We start from the raw sequence: 26097 nt of genomic DNA on the forward strand, positions 1-26097 counted from the left end.
TTTATGAATGATTAAATTAATTCATAAAAACTGTAAATCCCATTTACAGACATCTGGGGTTGAAACACTAATTTAGTGAATACGTTATATGCAGGATGTTTGTTCATGTTGATTTTGTTCTAGTAAACTAATAAAGTATAATATTCACTCTGTTTAATCTAAATATAGTCATCTGCCAAAACAGCACTTATTGACAAAGAGACAAATTCAACAAACAGACAATTAAAATACAGTGTGCCCTAATCATTATATTAAATTGTAATAATGTATATGACCAAGAAAATTTTATGCAATCAAAATGTTTGCTACATACATTACTATAAGCTGCCCTACTTGACTGTCAAAATATGTAGTTGCGCACTTTTGTGCCCTATTTGTGCAGAATGGCACAAATGACATTTGGTATTAGAAATACAAACTGTAGAGTTTCCTCTCTGGTGTTACATGATGTATTGTTGTGATGTTGTCTAGTGTACATTCATGCATTCGGGAAGTATGGCTTTTGCATGAATATTTGATTGAGTGGGACTTGTGCTTTTAGTACTCACAGGCTATTTTTTTGTAAAATCTCCTATTGCACCTATAAGAACCTATATACATATACAGTGTATATATATATATATATATACAGTGTATATATATATATATATATATATATATATATATATATATATATATATATATATATATATATATTATAAGGACAAAATTAGGTGCATCAAATATTTTAGTTCAAACCACACATGAAAATTTTATAACTAACATTTTGAAACAAATGTGTACCGTTACACCCCTAATTCTTCAGATAAATTCACAGTTTTTGTATGCACATGATAAGAATTAATATGTGCTCAGCTATTACGTTCTAATATACATATTAGCATGCCCAGTAATTATAATGTGAAAATAAATCTAAAATTTGTAAAAGTTAAGGATTCTGAATTTACCATGAAAGGTAACTCATTCAGGTTATTGTTTACTTTTTTTATTTGTTGGTTTTATGTTGGTTGTTCAGCATGTGCCGAGTTTTATTGTACTGCATTGAAGAAGCTATTTTTGACCTACATGTTGCAAAATTTGTATTGACAATTGATGTAGATGGCGTGCATTATGTGTATTCTGGAGAACTGTTCAGTTGAATGTCTTTGTTCCAAACTATACCTTATTATTTGATCTGTTTATTGATATTTATCAACATGTTTATGGAGATGTGATGTTTGTGTTCAATTTGCCCAGGCAATGACTGCATTGTCTATAATGACAAAAAATAAAAAATAAAAAACAAGCTAAAAATTTTTTTTTTTTCACTAATAATGATTCTTTAGGGCAATTTGTTTTGTTGTTATTGTTTTATTTTAAAACCAGCTACTTGAACTTTTAATCATTAAAGAATGAAAAAGCAATCACTGTAATATATATATTTTTTTGCATTATTTTATTATATTATTTATTTATATATTCAGCAACTTGAACTCTCAATAATTAAAGGATCAATAAACAGTTGCTGTGTTATAACAATGTTTTAGCTTTATGTTGTGAACTTGTTATATTTACCCACTTGGTGCTATCAGTGATTTATAGGCCTACACATTTTTTTAAATGTCATAATGTTTTTTACGTGCAACCTTTTAGGCTTTGTTTACCCATGAATCAAAATCAGCCATGCTGCTGAGCTCTAGCCAATGTTTGTATCTCAGTGTCCTATAGTGCTGAAACCAGGCCATGCATTAGCCTGAGCCAAAGACGGCTTTAAGAAAAGAAAGAGGTAAGCCCTTGTGTTTCAGGCTTGTCCTTAGAGCTTTAGCCGTAAGCAGCATCAATATGATAAAGATACACCAAGGGTGAGAGCTCTTTATTCATATTTAGTAAGTTTTCTTTGGGGACTGAATACTCTAATCTCACTCTCTGTGAACTCAATAGATAGATAGATAGATAGATAGATAAGATAGATAAGATAGATAGATAGATAGATAGATAGATAGATAGATAGATAGATAGATAGATAGATAGATAGATAGATAGATGTGTGTGTATATGTGTGTATATATATATATATATATATATATATATATATATATATATATATATATATATTGTTTTTGCTTTGAGGATATTGCATACACAAGTAGGTCAAATATGTGACACAAGTAGGTCAAATATGTGACAAGACAGATGGTGGGGTTGTTTCCACTGAAAATCAAGTGTATACATATGTAATGGGGTATTGTCTTACTGAACAATAAGAACATAAACAACATGTAACGTATTAACATTAACACTTGTCTAAAACCTCAGGTAACTAATATATATTACCAATACATTGGCTAAAATCCACAATGACTGGCATGAAAATACCAACAGTAATATTTGATCTAAAAGGTGAAAAAAAAAACATTATATATGTTTATATGTCTAATTGGCATAGGTGAATTGATCATGAATATATAGTTTGTTACTACATATTTCTACATATTTTCCCACATAAAATTCTTTATCCATCATCTATATACATCCTAAAACTGAGTAAAAGAAATGTGTTCTATAAAAATGATCCAGTCACTTGCTGAACAGATGGTTTCAGAGTCTGATGAATGCATGTTGAGTGCTTAAACCACCTTAACCCTGAAGGGATCTAAAAGAGGAGAGCCAGTGGACCCTGCGGATTTGTCTTACCCGACCTTCAGATCCTAAGAGGATTGAGTATGCTTGAGTTGGTCTGTTAACATGAGCCTAATTGCTCTTATTGGAGTCTAAAAGCAATGGAAATAGCAGTGGCAGAGGCCCTTCAAGTAGAGGTGGTGCTGCTCCCAAAACAGGAGTCTTGCTTGTTTTTATAAAAAAAAGTAGATTTCTCTGATTAGGACATGCTTTTAGATGCATCCATGAGTGTGGCCTGGAGATGCAGTTTGTTTTTTTGTGTAAAATAGAAATGAAGCTCTAATCAGTCATAGTTAATGTGTCTATTAATGCTTCTTTTCTTTGAGTTTTTCTTGAATCTTCTTTGGCTCATCATATTGTATCAACCTCAATATGTCTTTGTTCTCCATGACACCCTGAATGAATTCCCCCTCTCCAATCTTATCTGTGAATACAATAGAAACTTGTGAGAAACAACAGATGCTCAATAGATGTTTATAAACATAGACATCTTGGCTAAAACAAGGCTACATTTGGACTGTCAGGCAATGCTTGGTTAATTTTTGCAGTTAAATTTAATAAATTTAATACACTTTTTAGCCCAGTGTTTGAGTTTGCTCTTATATGACCCAGCATTGGGTTACAACCAAGCAAAATGTGTAATAGTGCAATAGTCTAAAAATAGACTATATAGACTTGAGGAATGGATGATTACACGTGAAATCTGTTTAATCTGTAAATGTGATGACTAGTCTATATTTGCATTATTGTTTTTTAGTACTAGATTTTTTTACTGTCAGTCTAAATTTAAGTCTTGCTTTAGCCAAGACCTCTGTGACATCTGTATTAAACACAGAAAAAAAAAATGTTTGTCTTGTTTTTAGTCCAAATACATACAAATCATTAAACCAAGAAGCATTTTTTTTTAGACAAGCAAAACATATTGTCCTGTTTAAAGAGATTTAAGACTTGTTTTAGAGTTTTTCTCTAAAAAAAATGTAAATAATATGTCAGTGGGGTTAACAAAATAATCTCATGTCAAAAAGGAAAAACAAGATAGTTTTGCTTCCCCTATTAGCAGATTATTTTGCTTTTTTAAAGAAAAACTCACTTAATATTAGCTAATTATTACTTAAAACAAGACAATACTTTTTGCTTGTCGTGATTGAAGAATTTTTCTTTTTATATTTGAAGTTTAAACAAGACAAAACAATTCAAGAAACATGTTTTTTTGCAGTGTGATTTATGTTTAGCACATTATTACCATTATCTTGCTTTCCGAAAAAAGCCCAGATTTTGTCTGCTCGCTTTTCTGGCGTGTTCTCATCATCTGGAAGGTTTTTCTGGTCTTCAACAGGAACCATGTTGAATATCGACTGTTTCCAGTGGGAAAATCCAAAATATTACAACCACTACATTTTTAACAGGAAAACATTGAATGACATTGCTTTAACATTTTATTTTGATAGTCCCTTTTAAAGATTTTGTGGACTGAAAGTTCATGACTTCTACAACTACATGACCATTAGTAGTGTTTAGAGTATTAACAGACTGTCTGCTGACACCATAGATATTCTTCTGGCCATAAGAAAAATTTCAAGTACATGCCAATAAAGATTTGTTGCTTTTTAAGATACAATCAACAGAATGTGTTAAAAGACCATCAAAATAAAGTGAAAGCATAAAAAATATTTTTTCTCTTTAGCAGGTAGTGCAAACTATACATGAGCTTCCTGAGCCATCTGGTCACAACAATTGTAGTGCTGTCTACATACTACAACTGTAAATTCTGTTTAAAATTTGCTTACAGCATCAGTCCTTCAACCTTTCCAAAACTAATCAACTGGTGCATTGATGCCAATTATCACCAATACTTACCCGTACAATCTCCTGCACCTCATTTTTACTGATGGTCCCATTTCCATCAACATCGTACAAAGCAAAGGCCCATTCAAGTTTGCGCAGGGTCTTGCCTGAAGAGGTGAGGTGCAGTGCCACAATGTACTCCTTAAAGTCCAAAGTGCCATCAGCGTTGGTGTCAAAGCTGCGGAAGACGTGCCTAGCATATGCTGTAGGGTCAGCATCTGGGAAGAAACTTGCATAGATGCCCTCAAACTGTTCTTTGGTAATACGTCCAGAGGGACACTCTTTGAGAAAGCTGGTGTACCATGCGCAGAGCTCTTCTTCTGTGTATTTGGTGTTTAGCTTAAGGTCCTCCAGAAGCTCTTTGGACAAAGCCCCACTCTTAGTATTCCCCATATTCCTTAAATTGTACTCTGGTCCACGGGATGGATTTGCTGAGTTTCTTCCACCCTCCGCACTTGACTTCTTGTCACACACTTTTTCTTCTCTCAATGTGTCTGTCTCCAACCTGAACAACAGAATGGTGCTGTGCTGAGTGCTAGTGTTGGCCCCTCTTTGGGTTTGACTCCTCCAACAACTCCTCTAAGTGCTGAATGGGATTATGTATATCTCCATTTAAATCCAGACAGGCTTTCTGAAAGATTAGTTCATTACGTCACAACACTTCTGATGAGTGGTGCAGTATATTGATTTGCTCCTTTACAACAGGCTCTTACAAAACAAGTATGGTCCACAAAACTCTGCTCTTTACTACTGAAAGATCTGTGCCATAAAGTGAAATGCACAACACAGCTGGATGGGATTGTTTAACCTATATAAGGATCATTGATAAGACTCACCAGCTTACATGACCATCTGTTGATACTTTAATTACCCTGTGTAATTAATAGATGGCTTTGTAGGATAAATATTCTGCTAGGGGCTGTGCAATTAAGTGAAATAAATTTCAATTTCGGCCTCCAAGTATTATGGAAAAAAAAAAAAAAACAATAACTGAGACAAAATGTGTATAGCATCATTTCCCACCCCCTTTCAAGCAGTCTGAACTTTTAGGAGCATGTTTTACATAAGTCACAAAATACTTAAATATTCAAAGTAACTTTTTCATGCATCAATCTGCAGTCTTCATAAACAAGATAGTTAAATAACCTTAATAATAATCTTCCTTGTTCATTTACAAGTAACGTTGTACTGGTGTAGGATAACACATTTCTAACATTCAAGTACATCAAGGCACATTGTTGCACCTGTAAACTTGAACAGATAGGCCTACAGTTGAAGTCAATTTAATTTGCCCTCCCATTCATTTCAAATAATGTTTCAGAATTTTTTCAGTGTTTCCTAAAAAAAATATTATTCTGGAGTTGTAATAAGTCTTATTTCTTATTACTTATTTAATAAATAAAAGCAGTTTTAATTTAAATAAAATAAGGTTAGTATTAATAGCCTCCTTAAGAAAAAATTACTGTATATTTTTGATATACACAACAAATCAATTACAAAAAATGACTAATTATTTTAACTTTTGTAGTTAACTGATTAAGTCTTCAAATTACACTTTAATCTGAATAAAAGACTATAAAATACTTAAAGGGACTTTGTCTGAATATAACTGTTTTGCAAAACAACTGGTAAAATGATATGCACTGACTGTCACTATGGGGTAGATAAAAAAGTAGATATTAGAAATTAGTTAGTTAAACTATTATGTTTAAAAATGCATTGTAAATAAATAATGTTGAAGATCGAAATCAAAAATGAATGAAGGCAAAACTAAATGAGTTGAATATGACTTACATAAACGTGACTGAAAACTACATTTGATCAATGTGTTACATCTGTTCTTTGGTACTTGCCGACTGTTTGTAAATTCAAGACTGCATTTCCTAACGTAAAACTATGTACACTAAATTTCTGCATAGTCGAGGACTTCCTATATTAAAGTGTTTAAAAACAGAAGTCTAATATCATCAACAGTGGACATTTTAATAGTGTTTCACAATATGAACATGACTGAAGTTGAATCTTTTTATTACTTGTGTCAATTTGGGGCGTCAACTTCTGATGAATGCGGGGAACAGATGCGCGCAGCACTGTCACAGAGAGAGCAAGTGCCGCGAAAGCAGAGGGAGCATGTGCCCATGGGAGCAATTGCATGTGACACCTACACTTAAAAAAATGGATTATGGCTTTAGTTGGACCAAAGACTGTAACTATGCCTCTTAATTCACTTATGTTTGTCCCCTAAAACCAAAAGTGTTGTGTTGGAAAAAGTATGTTTTTAAATTTAAACAGCTTGCTTAATTAAGATGAATGAAAGGGGGTTGTACTGCTTCTGCAGTACCACATTTTGGTCAATAGGTTAGTTGTTGTTTCAAAACAACAGGGGAAGGACAATTCAAACCACAACAATTGCTCTCGTTATATGGAAATCAAACGAGGAAGATTACAGTAAAAATTTTGAAAAATGCTGTAAACTATGTTCAATGCACTGAAAAAATATGGGTGATTTTAACAGTAAAAGTCTGTAAAGGTCACAATGAAAATCTGTTCAATAATCAGCAGTTAATTTCTGTACAAAATACAGAAAATAACTGTAGCAGGTCTAACCTTTGTTTTCAAGAATGCCATCAGAGTGTCTGAAATCTCACTATACACCCTCATTCACTAGTCACTAAATTAGTTGATTAGTTTAGTTCACTAGATAGAGTGAATGACCACAATGAGTGAATTCAGACACTAATGAACAGCTGCTGTAGACAAGCTCAGTCATTTAAGGAAAGAACAAGACATTAACACATACAGATACCTCCTCACACCAAACCAACTGAATTAAAACAGAAGGTTAAACACCTCCATTCAAAACGTGCATTAGCAGCTTTACCGATTAGAGTTTGAACACATTTCTGTCATATCTGCAGGAATATTTGATTACTGACCGAGGTTTATATTTTTCAAACATTTTTCATTTGACCACACCATCATGGAGATCAGAGGCTGCTTTTGCTGTGCTCTTGATCCTGTGTTCTCTTCTTATTGTTTCTTTGGCTGTTATAACTGTGTGTCTGAAACTCGTCAGTTATAGAAAGGCAATGAGAAAATATGCTATACTAACTTGTTGCAGATCTAATTTCTGAAATTTAGTAAGTTTAAAATATAAAGCATAAAAAAGAATTGTGAATTTATATCAATGCTGTTTGAGATAATACTGTTGGCTTTTCATTAGTGTGATAAAAATAATAATTATTAGAGTGTTATGCGCAAATCCTTAAGCTCTAACAATAGCTTAAGACACACAGACATGACGAATCAGGATATGAACCTCAACTATGGTTGTTAAAGGAAAAAAAGTGTCACATTAGGCGTGATCAAAACAATAACGGGAACAAAAGATAGCGGATTCAAGTGCAGATTTTAAATATATTAAAGTGCAAAAACAGTGAACAAATCCAAAATATCAAAGTGCAAAGTAACAAATAAACAACAAAACAAGAAACTAAGACAGATAAACATGAACTAGACTAAAGCAAGATACGAGGCAAGATCAGGAACGACAACTCGGAAAAACAGACTTACTGGGTACAAGAAAGACAAACGACACAATGACAAACAGTGGTTGAATGACTGAATAAATAGTCCTGGTAATCACGGAGAATGGAGACAGCTGTGGTTGTAAATCAGTGTAGATGACAGACCGGGTGTGTGCGCGAAAGAATGTATGGAAATGTAGTCTTTCCTGGGACGCTGTAGTGCCTACTGAGTCCTGGTGCACCACAGCGCCCTCAGGTGGTCACTGACGGATGTGACAAAAAGTTATTTTTTTGTTAAAAAAAGTGTTATTTTTTGTTTGTCACCATTGTTAAGATTCAAAGACTAATTGTTGATGTCTGTGCGTTTTTAAGTTCTGCCATAGAACAATTATTCTCATTGTGAAAGTATTTAGGGTTGCAGTTCCAGTTACATACATTTCTTTGAATAAGCTACAAGATATTTTACAATAAGACAAGCAGGTGAGGGAGGTTTCATCATCATAGTTAATTTCATCAGACTGATTCTTATTTATATATATTTTTTGGCTTTTCATACTATGCAGATAGATTGTGTTGAAAACAATTAATTAAAGCAAACAAATTTAAATTAATGTTAAAACAGGCAGCTGATGAGCCCAACTAAAGCAGACGCTTACCTACATCATGGTGACTTCAAATGAACAACATAAAGAGCTTTTGTCCACATTACAGAAATAAAGTCAGAGCTCAGTAATGAATGAAGCTCCTGATGTTAGTGAACTTGTTTATTGATCCCTGCTGAGATCTTCAGAAAGAACATTTTTATTATTTATTTATTTTGATTATTATTATTATATTTTTTTAGAGTTTTATTTTCAGTTGAGTTCATCTTTGGTTTTGGCTGTAATTTGTGTTTTTTCTTTCCTTCAGTGATTCTGTTTGTTTACAGTTGTTCATCAATTGATCCTTTAATTAGACACTTAATAATCTGATTAACTTCATCACTGCCTGAGTGTTCAACCCTCTGTAGTAAGGACACTAGTGAGGAGTTTGCTCTGGGATTTAAGGGGTTAAATGTGTTTGATAAAAAATACAGACTGTGGAATGTATTAGATGTAAATGTATATGGATTTACAAATGTACAGTAGATTACTGGCAAAAGCTGCTGGTATTTTTCCATAAATTTAACAGATTTTTTAACAGTGTAAATAAAGCTATTATTATATAATTATAAATGTTATGTTGATTGAACTAAACAACATTACCTTTATGCAACTAACTTAAGTTCACTCAAATAAATATTCTTACTTTAAGGTAACTTAAAGGGCCATGACACCCCCCACTTTCGGTTAAAGTCTACTTTAGAATTTTTTCAAAAGATGCATGATTAATGGGTGTGGAGCTCCGCGAGCATAGGGCAGGAGTGGGCGTGGCCAGCAGGAAAGAAGGGGAGCGAACAACTGTTGTTGGCAGTTAGCTCACAAATTGAGACAAACCGTGAGGAGACGCATGAGTTTATAGTTTACAAAATGCAAAGAAATAAACAGTAATTTAATGCCCTGCTACATTTGTTATTCGTAATTTCATATACAGACAACCACAATTTATATCATTATAAAGATAATCGTGTTCATATAAACAATATAAATGAGGACTTCTCCCTCAATCCCTGAGTCTGAATCACAGATCTAAATGCAGACTCAGTTTAGCAGGTCTCCTGACCTGTCTATTTTAACCATTAGTCTTGCTGGTAAAATGGAGGATTTAGGCAACACAGCAGCACGGCGATGTGTCTGAATGTGAATGAACTCCTGATACAAGACAACATCCGCCATTCTCCAATTTTCGTGCTCTCCCGACAAAAATGCTTGCATCACACACACAGCTTTGCTGTATGATCGGCCCTGACAGGATCGTGGGGAAAAACATGCAACAAACCCCGTGGATCATGGAAACAAACACATACGAGCCTTCATGAAGGGCTACTGTGTGCCCGTGGGTCCGTGTATCACAGCTTGAGCTTGGCACTGGTCTGGTCTGGCAGGTCTGCCTTGCCTTCGGAAAGCGCGTGCTGTCATGCTCTCATGAATAATTAAGCAGCAGGCTCTTCTCATAGGATAAGGAAACTCCGCTTTGAATAATAATGAGAAACCAACGCGTCATCACTGCACTTGCGGTACTTCGCTATGTCGCTATTTTGATCCCTCCCCAAAAATCATTTTGAACCCGGAAGCTGAAATTAGCTGACAAAAGCTCAAAATTATCCAGTTTTTCCCACAATTAAAGCTGACAGGTGCTAACATTGTCTTAACTGATGCTCAACACACACAAATCTGTTAATATTTAAAAAAAAGTTCTCCAGGGTGTCCTGAACCTTTAACTCGGTTACGTCGAACCAGTTGACATAAAAACAGTTAAAGCCAACATATAATTTTTTTGAGTGCACCATAATGGAGGTCTAATATTAACTAAATTCAGCTGATGTTGTGCTACATCTTCTTTTGTTCAAAGGTAATTGTGATCCTCATTCAGTGAAAATCTGTTTGCTAACTGTACACACATGAACACATTAGTGCATTGAATAACTTTACGTTTTTTGTGAGCTAGGATCCAAAAATGCAGGTTTAATTGTAATCAGGCAAGCAGTGGTCAATACAGGGGCAAACAGATGTATGAGGGCAATCCAGAGTCAAAGTCAAAATAACAGGCAGATTGTCAGAGGCAGGCGGCAGGCAGGGAGAACGAGAATACAAGGCTAGGTAAAACACGGGGAAACAAGACAAGGAATAACGCATTGTAATGTCATCTACTGATAAACAAGACTCGGCAAACTGATAAGGAGAGTGTGTGGCTTAAGTAGTGTGTGCAATCAGTCTCTGACAATCCTCAGGTGCGAGTAATCAGTCTAGATGAGAAAGCACATGTGAGTGTGACAGGAGAGCATGTATGAATATGTAGTCCAACAATGGTGGAATTGTAGTCCAAGGTTATGGTGAGTGAGAATCAGCAATCTTATGTAATCAGATCGCTGGCAATCGTGACAGGTTTTTGTGAACTGAGCATTGTGTCAGTTGATGAAATATGGTTATTTTCTGTAAATTTAAATAGCCCTATAAAACATCCGTATTTTTACAGAAAGTTCCTGGCAACCACTGCCGGAATTTTTTAGTAAATTTAACAAAGTTTTTTAACAGAGTAAATAAATTAAAGCTAAATTATAAATGTTGTGTTGATTGAACTAAACAACATTACATTGCCTTTATTTAACTCAAGTTCACTCAAATAAATATTCTTTCTTTCATGTAACTTAACTCGGTTACATGTAACCTGTTGACATAAAAAAGTTAATTAAAGCCAATATATATATATATATATATATATATATATATATATATATATATATATATATATATATATATATATATATATAATTTTATATTTTTATTTATTTATTTTTTTTTTTTTGAGTGTAGAGGACGCGAGAAAGGCATTCCTTTGCCTTTTTGATCCTTCAAATGTGTCATTAAGTTTGGTATGTTTCCTCCTTACACGCAACTTTTGTAAAGCACGTTGCTGTGTCATCCTAGCTTGTAAAATACGCTTTAGAATGCTTATTTTATGAAACGCCATCATGTCTGTTGATCTGAAGAGTGTTGCTCTCGCTCACCGAAAACCAGGCTGAATGCGTGCTTCCGTTCCTAGCTACTATAACAAACACTTTATAATAACTACACACTATAAATCATTTATTAAGGTTTAGCAAATAGTGTATTCATTATCTGCTAAGCATTAACTTTACATTAATAAATGTTAGTAAGCAGTTTATAACTGCAGCTACAAATGCTCTATCCTTGACATTATATAGGTGCTTAATAATTGTATTTTCATGCTTAGTTAATGATTTATTTTTCTTTACTAAATTAAGTATCGCAATATTTACAAACCAGTTGTATTTAAGAGTACACTGAAAAAATCTCTGTAAATTTAATGGTGAGATACAAATGCTACGGAATAAATCTGTATTCCACAAAAGGTGCGATAACTGTAGAATATACAGTTAAAAACCGTAATTAGCTTTACGGAGAAAGACCTTTAATTAAGCGGTTAAAAACTGTAACATGAAATTAGCTCATTTTATGAATATTGATAATCAACAATAACGGTTTATTCTTAATTCTTAATATTCTGGCTTAAGCTTTAGTCAATTTGGTCGAACAAACATGTGATTGTATATGATCATGCTCGCGCGACCGAGCGGATTCCCAGATTATGAATATTAATTATCAACAATAACGAATTATTATTAATCATTAATATTCCGGATCAATTTATTGTTAATTTGACCAAACAAACACAAGCAGAGCAGCCGCTCTTCCGAGCGGACACGGTAATCTATTCATTTAGAAAAAGGGAATTTAATTGCTACTTCTTGTGAAGTAGATTAATCATTCAAAAGTTTCAAACAACTTATAATAGCTAGGCAGGGGAATCTGTATTTCAGTGACATTTTCTCGTGAGGCAAACAATACAATTCATTTGATTATAAATGGAATTTATTGACTAGTCAGACGTAACGAACAAACAAACGCACAAACATACATTAAACAAAAAACAAAGGTAAACCACGTGGTGATATCGGGTCTATAGAACGTGTAACAGCAAAGAGACATAGTAAAGCTAGGAAATATAGATTTCAGATAAAAGAGTGACAAAACTTTCAGTTCCACACACACCATTATGGACCACCAAGGTTATAAAAAACACCTTTTTGATAAAAGGGGCACAGCTTAATCGCATGACTAAAATCACCTGGTCTTTCATGTCTGGAGGTCTCTCTTATGCGTCTCTCTTCCGTCGTGATGAAAACTACATTTGATGTCCTTCTTGATGCATGGAGTTTGTAATGCAGTTCGGACGAACACGATCGCAAACTTTAAACTGAGTTTACTTTGCCGGAAAATAAAGAAAGCGTTATGGGAAAAAGTCCATGCGGCTTAGAAAGCCACGTGTGGCCCGAGGGCCACCGTCAATGATGTTCCTTTTTAGGACGTTCTCTTTCTGCCCAGATGTTTGTGGGGAAAGTCTGCTTATACCTGCGGGTCACGTGACAACCCGTTCAGCATTCTGACCAATGATTTCAGGGGAAAGTTTTGCGCGCAAACCTTCCTTTGTCTCGGGGCTGCTCGTATGCAAATTAGAGTGTCCGCCTAAAGCATGCGGACAGGCATTTAATACAGGGTTTTAAAGAATAAAGCAATGCGAGTTATGGTCTTGCTCTATGCATCATGTGTTGTAAGATGTCAGCAGAAACCCATCGGTACCAAACATGGGGGGGGGGGGTGGGGTTAAAGTACATCTACATAATTTTTCATATCCTTACAATATTTATGCTTTACAAAGGCCTAAAGGGAACATACATACAGCTTATAAGAGAGGTTACACAGGTAAGAAAAGTCAGAAATGAGATACAAAGTTTACAAAACATAACACCTTAGTTTTGTGCTGGTTCAGGATTTGATTAGTTCATTTTCTTTCTGTCGGAACAGCCTTGTGTGTGTGTGTGTGTGTGTGTATTTGGGCAGGAATGTCTTTGAAGCGACAGACTCAGTAATCCAGGGACACTCAAGAGATAAGTCTAGCGGGGGTACCCAGACTTTGTGGAGCCAGGAGTCGTAAAATCGTTCTGTCGACCAAAGCCAGATCGTGATAAAATCAATAAGAAATTTTATCTGTGGACTGTACGCTACAAAACCTACGAAAATACGTTTTATTGCAGTAAATTTAACAGTATACTGCATTATACCTTACAGAAAAAAATATGAAGTTTTATGTGCAATTGAACTGAATGTGCAAAAATGTGTTTTTGGAACAAGTTTATGTGAAACCCATGCAATCACATGTTGAAAACTGATGAGGTACATGATGTTATTATTTTCTTAAATACAACTACTTTTATTGATTTTAGTTAAAGCTCTCTAACATTCTAAAGAAATGTTTCAACATGCTTTGTTTTTCTTTAATCTGTACTAAATGTATATTTTGTCACATCCGTCAGTGACCACCTGAGGGCGCTGTAGTGCTCTAGGACTTTGTAGGCACTACAGCGTCCCAGGAAAAGAACTACATTTTCATACACACCCCGTGCACACACCGGAACACCTACACTGACCTGTCATCACATCTGTTTTGTGTTGCCGATGATTATCTGGACTATTTATACAACCATTTCACCACAGTTTGTCATCGCGTCGTTTGTCTACTTTGTCTTCCTTGTCGTTCTTGTCCCCAGTTCTAGTAAGTCTTGCTACCGAGTTTCTTGTTCTTGTATTTTTTGCTAAAGTCTAGTTTGTAGAGTTATTGTTTCTGAGCCTTGTCTCTGTTTTAGTTTCTAGTTTGGTCGTTTGTTTGTTACTTTGTATTTTGATCACCTTGTTTGTTGCACTGTAAATAAATATCTGCACTTGGATCCGCACCTTTTTGTTTTTGTTCTGTTTTGATCACGCTAAACGTGACATATTTAAAGTACAAATGAGCTATTAGTCAACAGGCTAATAACAAAAAAATATATTTCATGTAATTTTATGCACTATTCTTAAGTCAAAATCAGGTCATATGTCCCTTCTTATTTTAGTTTTATAAGTTTTTTTGTTCTTGTGTGTAGTTTGCATGTTTTTTCTGTGTCTTTGTCGGTTTTCTTTCGGTGCTCAGGTTTCCCCCACAAGTCTAAAGGTGAATTGGGTAAGCTAAATTGGCCATATGTATGAGTGTGTGAATGAAATTGTATGTGTGTTTCCCGGAGATGGGTTGCAGCTGGAAGGGCATACGCTGCATAAAACATATGCTGGATAAGTTGGAGGTTCATTCCGCTGTAGCGACCCCGGATTAATAATAATAATTAGGGACTAAGCCGAAAAAAATAAAACAAATGAATCAGTTCTTTGTTCTGTGGAAATTTATTAAATGTATTTTATGTTTTATAGCTTTGACATTTGCATACCACTTAATTACACTAGATGTAAGCACAAAGCATTTACTATTTTTATTCATTTATTTTTTTATAAATTTTACATTTACATTACATTATCCTAAATGTGCTAATGAAATATTTCCATTCAGTCAAATGTTAAGTTGGTGTCACTGTACCTTGCGTTCTTGCTACCTTCCTCGATTTAGTGTTACAGATCATTTTTCTCACCTGCTTTTATTTGCAGTCACAGGAACACCAGTCATTTCGGCTAATTCTTTCCACCTGTTTCTCATTCCCTTTTTCCCCATTTATAGCACGTCATTTCCCTTCATGTTTGTCAGTATGTTGTCGCTTGTGTGTCTGTGTGAAGCATTCTGTTACTCACCCTGTATCTGTGTCCAGGAATTTCAGTGAGCGAGCATCCCGTTATTGTGGAGTGTTTTCTTTGATGCTTCCCCAGCGTTCACCCAACTGGGCTACCTTTGTTTCGTTGCTTTTCCTGAGACCCTCTACTTGAATAAAGACTTTGTTTTCTCTGCATTTGAGTTCACCTCTTCTTTGCTCGTGACAGGAACATACTGACCAACATGGACTCAGCAGAGGACGTTGATATTCGCCGAGCGCTCGCCCAACAAGGCGCATTGCTGGGCCGACAACAGAAGGAGATTGCAGCCTCCCACCAAGCGTTTGCGGAGGTGTCCCAACAGCTAGCTATGCTCACCAAGCACCTCAATCAGCTGCAGCTTGCTCTCTCGAAGCCTCCAGCAGCTCTCCCTATTCCTCCAGCAGCTCTCCCTCCAGCAGCTCTCCCAGATCCTCCAGCGACGGCTTCGTCGGAGCAGGCTATAACTACTCCACGACAGGCCGAACCTCGACTCAACTCACCTGCTGCTGACTCTGGTGAGCCCCACTCTTGTCGATCTTTTCTGTCCCAGTGTTCCCTCACCTTTTTGCTTTAGCCATCTTGCTTTCCCACAGAGACTTCCAGGGTAGCCTTTACTATAACTCTCCTGACTGGCCGGGCCAGAGAATTGGGGACGGCGATGTAGGACAACAAGAATGAATGCTGCAACTCATTTAAAGCCTTCTCCGACGAACTCAAAAAGGTGTTTGACCGTTCCCTGCTGCAGACAGAGACAGCGAGAGCACTAGCGGCACTTCAACAAGCGAACCGATCAGTGGCGGATTATTCCATCGAGTTCCGCACCCTGGCGGCAAAAAGCGGCTGGAATGCCAAGGCTCAATGGGACCACTTCCTTCATGGCTTGGCGGAGTACATTAAAGACGAGATTTTCTCGCTCAAGCTGCCGTCCAGTCTCGATGGGCTCATCGATCTCGTCATCCGTGTTGACAACCGGCTCGCGCTCAGGGCGCGTGTACTCGTGTCACAACAGCCCGAATTTTCGGAGGAGGAGCCGATGCATGTCGGAAGAGCTCGTTTGTCGGCGACGGAGCGACGCTTCCGCATTTCTAACCGCCTCTGCCTTTACTGCGGGAGGGCGAGGCATCAGGTGGCCGCGTGCCCTGTCAGAGAGCGACGTAAGCCATCTAAGGGTGGAGTTACGGTGAGCACCATGAACACACATGCACTGCCCAGGGGTCGGGCGTCGCTCCAAGCCTGGTTAAATGTTAAGGGTCTTGTTAAGCAGGTGTCTGCCCTTATTGATTCCGGTGCGGAAGGGGACTAGGTATTTCTATGGTCGCTCTGGATAACCCCATTTCAGCCAAAACACTTTGCGGCTCTCACCTAGCTGTAATAACCCACTGCACTGTTCCCCTCATACTCACACTTTCAGGCAATCACGTGGAGCAGTTACAGTTTCTTCTCATTCACTCTCCCACGGCTCCACTAGTGTTGGGTCACAACTGTCTAGTTAAGCATAACCCTCATATTGATTGGGCTCTTAGTTCTGTATCTTCTTGGAGTCCCTATTGTTTGTCTCAATGTCTTGGTTTTGCATGTTCTCCCTTTTCTTCTCATTCTATGTTGCAGGAGGAGGTGAGGGTGACTGGCGTACCTGTACATTGTACACTCGTCAATGACGTGCTCAGGGACATGGTAAATCGCTTTGTGTTCGTCTATCTTGATGACATTCTGATTTTTTCCCAGAATGAACAGGAGCATGTCCAGCACGTCAGGCGGGTGCTTCAGCGGCTGCTGGAGAATCGTCTATTCGCCAAGGTGGAGAAGTGTAAGTTCCATACACAGTCGGTTTTGTTCCTAGGGTTTGTTCTGTCGCCCGAGGGATTACGAATGGATCCTGCCAAGGTAAAAGCTGTTGCGGATTGGCCAACCCCATACAGTCGCAAGGCGGTCCATCGGTTTCTGGGGTTTGCCAATTTTTACAGGCGATTCATACGCAATTTTAGTCAAGTTGCTCTATCTCTGATTAATCTCACCTCCATCCACAAACGATTTGAGTGGTCCCCTCAGGCTCAAACTGCCTTCTCTGAATTAAAGAGGCGCTTTACTTCTGCACCCATTTTGGTCAATCCAGACCCGTCCCGTCAGTTTGTGGTGGAGGTTGATGCATCAGAGGTAGGATTAGGGACCATTTTGTCCCAACGGTCATCATCGGACGACAAAATACACCCTTGTGCCTTCTTTTCCCACAGACTAACCCCTTCGGAGCAAAACTACGACATCGGGAACAGGAATTTACTGGCTGTCAGGTTGGCGTTGGGTGAGTGGCATCACTGGCTAGAGGGATCGGGGTCCCCTTCGTGGTCTGGACCGACCATAAGAATTTGGAGTACATTAGATCTGCCAAATGACTTAACTCTCGTCAGGCTCGTTGGGCATTGTTTTTTGGCCTGTTTGATTTCCACATCTCCTATCACCCGGGGTCCAAAAACGGTAGAGCTGACGCCCTGTCGCGTTTGAGTGAGGTTGAACCCAAACCCACCTCTCCGGTTGCTGTTTTACCCACCCGAACGTGTGGTTGAAGTTGTAGCCTGGGGGCTTGAGTCTTTAGTCCACAAGGCACTCCGCACCATCGTTACGCCCACAAAGTGCCCTAGTAATTTGCTTTATGTGCCTGAGTTGGTCCGGACCAAGGTTTTACAGTGGGATCACTCATCCGAGCTAGCCTGCCACCCAGGAGCAGGTCGCACCATTGGATTTATTAAGCAACGGTTCTGGTGGCCCTCGATAGTACAGGACACTTGTGAGTTTGTGTTGGCTTGTCCAGTCTGTGCGGTAGCCAAAAGCTCTAAATGACCCCCAGCAGGGCTTCTCCGGAAACTGCCTGTCACTTCGCAACTCTGGTCACACATAGCTATGGACTTTGTCACTGGATTACCCCCATCCAGTGGCAACACTGTAGTCCTCTCTGTGGTGGACAGATTCTCGAAGGCGGCACACTTTATTCCCCTCTCCAAATTGCCTTCAGCGAGGGAGACAGCAGCCATTGTTTTGGACCACGTTTTCCGTATTCATGGCCTCCCGGTTGACGTGGTTTCAGACAGGGGTCCCCAATTTGTGTCCAGGTTTTGGGCATAATTCTGTCGACAGCTGGGGGCGATGGCTAGCCTTTCTTCTGGGTACCACCCACAAACCAATGGCCAGGCCGAACGAACTAATCAGGACCTGGAGAGGGTTCTGCGTTGCGTCAGGGGAACCGTCATCTTGGAGTTCCAGGTTGCACATGGTCGAATACGCTTATAACTCCCTCCCGGTCTCGTCTACGGGCTTGTCCCCCTTCCAGTGTTGCCTAGGCTACCAGCCCCCTCTTTTCCCTTCCCAAATACTGACGCCATTGTTCCCTCCGCGCATTCGTTCATTAAGAGATGCCTCAAAACATGGAGGATCGCCAGAAAAGCCCTTATCTGGACTGGCAATAGGAACAAGGCATCTGCGGACTGCCACCGTTCTGTGCCCCCTCATTACGTGTGTGGTCAGAAGGTTTGGTTGTCATCTAAGGACATTCTCCTTAGACTTCCCTCACGTAAATTGGGACCCAAATTCATCGGACCTTTTCCCATTACCAAGGTGCTCAGTCCTGTGGCGGTTCGACTCAAATTAAGCCCTCAGTTCAGTAATATTTACCCAGTCTTTCATGTGTCTAAAATTAAACCTGTTATTCGCTCCCCCCTGCAGCCCTTAACCTCTGCCCCCCTGCCTCCCAGGCTGGTTGAGGGTGCACTTACATACACAGTGCGCCGTCTCCTGGATGTGAGGAGGAGAGGTAGAGGTTATCAGTATCTGGTAGACTGAAAGGGTTATGGTCCGGAGGAGAGGGGTCTTGAAGGGAGGGGTACTGTCACCGTACCTTGCGTTCTTGCTACCTTCCTGTATTTAGTGTTACAGATCACCTTTCTCACCTGCTTTTATTTGCAGTCACAGAAACACCAGTCATTTCGGCTAATTCTTTTCACCTGTTTCTCATTCCCTTTTTTCCCATTTATAGCAACTCATTTCCCTTCATGTTTGTCAGTATGTTGTCGCTTGTGTGTCTGTGTGAAGCATTCTGTTACTCACCCTGTATCTGTGTCCAGGACTTCCAGTGAGTGAGCGTCCCGTTATTGTTGAGTTTTTTCTTTGATGCTTCCCCAGCGTTCACCCAACTGGGCTACCTTTGTTTCGTTGCTTTTCCTGAGACCCTCTACTTGAATAAAGACTTTGTTTTCTCTGCATTTGAGTTCGCCTCTTCTTTGCTCGTGACAGTTGGTTTTATATATATATATATATATATATATATATATATATATATATATATATATATATATATATTAGGGATGCACCGATATGGATTTTTTGGCCGATACCGATAATTCTTCAGACTTGGAGGCCGATAGCTGATATGTATAGGCCGATATTTATAAATATTTCAAAATGATATATTTTTATACAGCAAACTTCATAAAAGATTGAACTGCTCTTATGAACTAAATAGTCTATACTCAAAGCAAAAAAGCTTTAACTTTAAAATTGCAAGGTGATTATAGACCTATATTCAAGATTTCACATAAATCAGCATGCAAAAAATACATTACTTCCTTTTCTTCATAGCAAATTAACATGCAACTTGACTGTTCCATAAAATTAATAAGGTTAAATAACAAAATAGGATTTAATCAACAAGCAAATTAAATATATTTAAATAAGATGAAAATGAAAGCACTAAGGACTGAAACCAGCTCAAATGTTTTTGAATAAAATGTACAAATACGTCATGTCCAAAAAAGCCTTTTTTAGAGGTGTTTTGACAGTTCAAAGCCACCGTACAAGCCAACAGCTAAATATATATAGTACGTTTAGAAAATGCAGGACAGATTCATCATATTTGGCATTTTAGATTATTTTGAACATGTAGCTGCTGCTTGTCAATCAGACAGCGCTTCTGCGCTCGTTCTTGCTGTCAATTGCGGGGGAAATGATCGATGAAAAGTTTATGATAAACCGCTGAGTTTTACTCAACTGTAGAGGCAGAGTTGCCATCAGAGTCAGATTTTCATACAAAACCTTCATTGAGCTGACTTTATGGCTAACAGAGCTGAATATAAAGACAGAATGAGCTGCTGGTCGAGAGCCTCTATGACTGGATTCACCTCTCCCCCGTGCTCCCCAGTGTGTGTGTGTGTGCGCGGTGACAGCTCGCGCGCTCGTCATAATCAATATGAATATTTCGATCAAACTGAATACATCTTACATCAACAACATGACAAGCAACGCGTTGATAATAACAAATAATCAGATTACAAACAACTGTTATGTTTACACGTGTTGTAAAATGTGCGGGTCCAGCTGCAGTTTGGGGTGTGTGTGTGAAGCGAAGAGGTAGAGGGAGAGAGAGGAGTGATTTTGGGGCAATGAGACTATTTTAGGTGACTGATTTGTTGTACCACACGGAAAGTAATAAATATTTTGGACCAAGTTACATGTGTCCTCGTTCATTCACCGGCTGCAACTAAAAGAGAAGGCAATTCACCATGAAACTAATATTATTCGGCCCTGGAGTAATAAGTTAAGATCCCCTGCTATCTCTACACAACAAAGAGATGGAGCAGGAAAGGTTTACACATGTAATATTTTTCCTGAGCCGATTTAAAGCAAAATACACAATTACACTCAATCAAACACATCTACAATGATAAGGAACATGGTTACTTACTGACTTATTAACGCACAGCAATACCACATGAAGAAATGACAGACTTTGAAGGAAGAAACAGTGTGTGAGAGATTCATTATAGTGCACTGGGCAAGTCTGAACAAGTTCCGCCCACGCGTACGCGGCGCGCAAGTCTGTACAATTACGTAATTTATCGGCTTAAAGATATCGGTCGAATTTAGACATCGGATCGATAACGATAATCCTAAAAATAGCATTTATCGGCCGATACCGATATGGCCACCGATATATCATGCATCCCTAATATATATATATATATATATATATATATATATATATATATTAATTAAAATATTGTTTTGCTGTATTTACATTGGTTTTTACTTTTTTCAGGGTGTGTAAAAGCTGAAATTGAGTGCTCTGTTTTGTCTCTGTTCTCAGGAATTAGCTTTAAAATTTTGAAACATAACCGTAAAACAACATCCAATCGAGATAAGCATTGCGCCTTTGGGCAAAGAATGTGATTGGCTGAGTTCTCATTGGCGCGGAGCGACAGAAGCGCGTGCACGTCGGCAGTGGACAACAGACCAAGTTGATAACGATTTTTGCATTTATTAGGGAGCAGAGGTACAAACTTCGGGAATATAACTTGTCTGGGCAAAGTGGTAAACTAAATCAACCTGTAAGCAGTGTGTGTTGAGTAGCATATACCCTGGTGACGGCACATATTTTGGCAGCGCAAGTAACAAAACGTTAAAGCTTAACGTTAACATTAGCCAGTCAGACATGCAAGTGGGATGTGAAACATAATTTATTGTTAAGTTAGCTGTTAAGACATGTTTGTTTAAACAGTTGCAATGTTTAACTGTTGTTTTTGTGGAACATTAGCGCAAACCCTAAGGGAACATGTTTTACATGTGAAATTTCACCGTAATGAACCAGGATGCGTGTTCAAGTGTGGCGCTACAGATTGCTGCGATACATTTGGCTCGTACGGCGCATTTAAGGCTCATTTTTACTGTAAACATAACACAGATTCATATGTTAATACTTCAGATGCCCTTACAGTGTTTACTTGTAATATGTCTATGTGCCAGCGTCAATGCAGCGATGTCAAATCACTAACAGCTCACTTAAAGGAACATATAGCCGAAGGACGTGTTGTGACATGTCCGGTGACTGCATGTGACCCTACGTTCACTGTACGGTCATTGTTTACAGCCCACATGTCCAGAAAACACAATGTTCCATGGACAGTATAAGAGCTCTTTATAAGGAAACGGTTTCTCAGTCTCTTTAGACTGAGTCGTTAGTGAACATTACAGGCCCTACAGATTTAGTGAGATTGATGAAGGGGAAGTTTGTCTTACAGAAATTTCAATGAACTCTTTCTCAGAAATATTTCTCTTTTCTACTTGAAATTACATGGGCAGTTTCTTCTGCCAGCAGAAACTATACAGAATATTGTTGAAGAGATGCAAAACATACATGAACTCGGACAGACATATACTTTGAATAAATTGAGTGCATTCCTGAAAAGTGACTTAGAGTTAACAGATGAGGTCATTGGAAGAATATGTGATGTTGTTAAGGAATCTGACCTTTTCAGCATTAGTCACAAAGGACCAATGAGAACAAATTATTCAAGAGCAAAGGCTTTTAAAGAGAAGTCCAGAAACACACAACCTGTAAAGGTGTATTTAGGAAGGGATGAAACAAGGTCAAAAATGTTTGCCTACTATGTTCCATTGAAAGACACTTCAAGACATTTACTGGAGTTTGATTTGTGGTGAAATTGTGCTGCACAGGGTACATGCTTACCATGCACAGATGTGCTTTGTGATGTCAGTCATGGTCAGGTATTAAAAAACAATGTGTTGTTTTCTCAAAACCCTTTATGTCTCAAACTAATTCTATATCAAGATTCTTTTGAGGTGGTGAATCCATTAGGTTCAGCAAAAAGCAAGCACAAAGTGTATATTTGTCTCTGGCTAATTTACCACCTCATCTAAGATCTAATACAGACCACATATCACTTGTAATGCTGTGTCAAGAAAAAGACTTCAAACACTTTGATCATGACAAAGTTTTCTCAAGGCTCATTGCAGACTTAAAAGACCTGGAAGACAATGGAATAACAGTGGCAGATGAAAAAGTTAAAGGGACTGTGTTGTGTATTGCAAGGGACAATTTGGGGTCTCATAATATTGGTGGATTTACAGAAAATGTTTTTCTGAATATTTCTGCAGGTATTGCTGGATAACACAAACAGACTTTCAAACAGATCCAAATGCATGTAGACTTCAGCGCACTCATTAAAAACTACAAATCTGCTGCAGAAATTTTACAGTCTGAGGAACAACAAAACGTTGAAGGTATAACATGTGGGTAAATATTTCTGTTAGGTTTGGTACTGGAGAGACACAGATGCTGGTTCAAATTAAAGATATAGATTATTGAATAACCAAACAGAGGAGTAGGGCCACAATTTCCAGCCAAAGGAAAAAAATCCAAAACGAGCAACAAAGTCTTTAGAATCTTCTCCAACACCGAAAGGGGTCTCAAGGAAAGAAAACAGCAAAAACAACCAGGATTAACCATCAAAAATGTAGTGAGAAAAAGTCCTTACGAACTCCTCCAGTAGAGGTTGCACTGTGGCCCGGCTGTTTCAGAAGTGGCCGAGGACAGAGCAAGGGAGAGGGGAAAACCGGAAGGCAGGTAGACTCAGTGCAAAGGGGATGACGGTGCCTGGGAACAGAGGGAGATATGAGCCAGAAGAAATATACACAAAGATTGCGCTAGATGCCGGATGATGGCCAGGCTGGACAAGAACTAAATAGGGAAGGAGAGTAACCAGGTGTAAATCCAGGTGAGGCGAATTAAATCATTATAATAGTTAAGAGGTAACAAGGGGGAGGGAGGAGTATTACGGTGAACACATGGTGACAGACCAAAACAAAACATTCACAAGTGCTCGTGACATGAAAATATAAACAAAGATGACGTGATCAAACATCCCCCCTCCCTTTTACGGGCGCAACCAGGCGGTGCAGGGCGGGGCTTACCTCGTTGCTGATGGAAGTCCCTGATCAGCGCCTGATCAAGTATGATGTGTGATTTGATATGGACCAATGAACCAGGGAGCCAGCTTGCGTGAAGGCACCCTAAGAAGCAGGTTCTTGGTGGAGAGCCATACCCTTTGACCGCACATGTAACCGGGGGCAGGAGTCCGGTGTTGGTCGGCCGCTGCTTTGGTTCATCTGCCAACTCGGACCAAGGCCTCCCTGGCTTTCCTCCAGGTGCATCGACACTGCTGAATGAAAGCCAAGGCAGACGGAACTGCAGCTTCGGGTCCCTGAGAGGAGAACAGAGGTGGTTGAAATCCAACAGAACACTCAAATGGGGACAAACCTGTCGCTAATGACGGAAGAGAGTTATGAGCGTACTCGACCCAAGACCCAAGTTGTTGGCACCAGGAGCTAGGATTGTGGGATGCCAGGAAGTGGAGAGTTCATTCCAAATCCTGGTTGGCCCGTTCGGACTGCCCGTTGGTCTGAGGATGGAATCCTGATGACAGACTCTAAGAAGCCCCGATCTATCGACAGAATTTCTTCCAGAAGCGGGAAACAAACTGGGGACCCCTGTCAGAAACCACATTCACCGGAAGACCATGAATCCGGAATACGTGATCAATCACCACTTGCGCAGTCTCCTTGGCTGAAGGGAGTTTAGAGAGCGGAATAAAATGGACTGATTTAGAGAAACGGTCCACCACTGTGAGAATGACAGTGTTTCCTTTAGATTCTGGGAGGCCAGTGACAAAATCAAGGGCCACGTGTGACCATGGGCGGGACGGGATGGGTAGGGGGCGAAGCAGACCGATGGGAGGTGCATTAGAAGTCTTGTTCTGGGCACAAACAGAGCAGGCCACCACAAACGTCCTTGGCCATGGATGGCCACCAGAATCGTTGGCGAATCACAGCCCGCGATCTCCGAACTCCTGGGTTAGGCTAGCCTGGACGAGAGACCCCACTGGATGACCTCTGATCAAAGTCTGGTTGGAACAAACAGACGGCTCGCTGTGACCCCCCTTGGTACTGGGATATTCTGTATGGCCCTCTCCACTCGTCTCTCAATGTCCCAGGAAAGAGACGCCACCACCATCTCTTTTGGTACAATGGTGTTAATAAATTTCTCCTTTCCTGGAGCCTCGAAGAGACGGGAAAGGGCATCAGGCTTGGTATTCTTGGTTCCAGGTCTGTAAGACAAGGTAAATTTAAAGCGGCCAAAGAAGAGGGCCCAGCGAGCCTGTCGAGGGGTCAACCTCCAGGCCGAACGGATATATTCGAGGTTCTTGTTATCCGTCCAGACCAGGAAAGGTTGTGCTGCGCCTTCTAGCCAGTGACGCCATTTCCCCAGAGCCAGCCTGACAGCCAACAATTCTCGGTTACCTATGTCGTAATTCCATTCTGAAGGACTTAAGCGGTGGGAAAAGAATGCGCATGGATGCACTTTCCCGTCTAGGCAAGACCGTTGAGATAGAACGGCGCCTACCCCGACATCAGAGGCGTCCACCTCAACAATAAATTGTTGTTCAGGATCTGGAATGGACAAAACAGGAGCAGAGAAAAAATAGGACTTCAACTTATCAAAGGCTTCCTGTGCATCACTGTTCCATTTGAACCATACCTTGGGAGAGGTGAGTGCTGTTAAAGGTGCAGCAATCTGACCAAAGTTCCTGATGAATCGCCGTTAAAGTTTGCGAATCCCAAGAACTGCTGCAGAGCTTTACGAGAGTCGGGGGTTGGCCACTCGACAACAGCCCTTATCTTACGAGGATCTGCCTGGATCTCTCCTGCTGAAATAATGAACCCCAGAAACGGAATCGACTGGGCATAGAAAACGCACTTCTCTGCCTTGACATAAAGTTGATTCTCCAACAACCATTGTAGCACCTGGCGCATGTGCTGAGTATGTATCTGCAAAGATGGGGAAAAGATCAAAATGTCATCGAGATACACAAAGACAAAACGATTAACCATGTCTC

General features: G+C 39.1%; 1 protein-coding gene across 1 annotated transcript; it reads right to left on the minus strand.

The window, feature by feature from the left end:
• Window positions 1–2909: 2909 nt before the first annotated feature.
• rcvrna (recoverin a) lies at window positions 2910–5068 on the minus strand. The gene is made up of 3 exons (NM_001030248.1): window positions 4516–5068; window positions 3902–4013; window positions 2910–3082 (listed from the first exon to the last, which is right to left on the minus strand). Exons 1-3 carry the CDS (start codon window positions 4894–4896, stop codon window positions 2964–2966), a joined length of 612 nt encoding a protein of 203 aa, NP_001025419.1. The 5' UTR covers window positions 4897–5068; the 3' UTR covers window positions 2910–2963.
• Between the last annotated feature and the right edge of the window lie 21029 nt (window positions 5069–26097).

Source organism: Danio rerio, chromosome 3, assembly GCF_052040795.2.
Source record: "Danio rerio strain M-AB ecotype USA chromosome 3, GRCz13ab, whole genome shotgun sequence".
Lineage (NCBI taxonomy): Eukaryota > Metazoa > Chordata > Actinopteri > Cypriniformes > Danionidae > Danio > Danio rerio.

Coding starts and splice junctions, on each gene's coding strand:
- rcvrna (NM_001030248.1), bottom strand. CDS start 4,896: ATGGGGAATACTAAGAGTGGGGCTTTGTCCAAAGAGCTTCTGGAGGAC. Junction 4,014..4,515: donor AGGTGCAGGAGATTGTACGG/GTAAGTATTGGT, acceptor CACTGGAAACAG/TCGATATTCAACATGGTTCC. Junction 3,083..3,901: donor TTTCGGAAAGCAAGATAATG/GTAATAATGTGC, acceptor TTGTATTCACAG/ATAAGATTGGAGAGGGGGAA.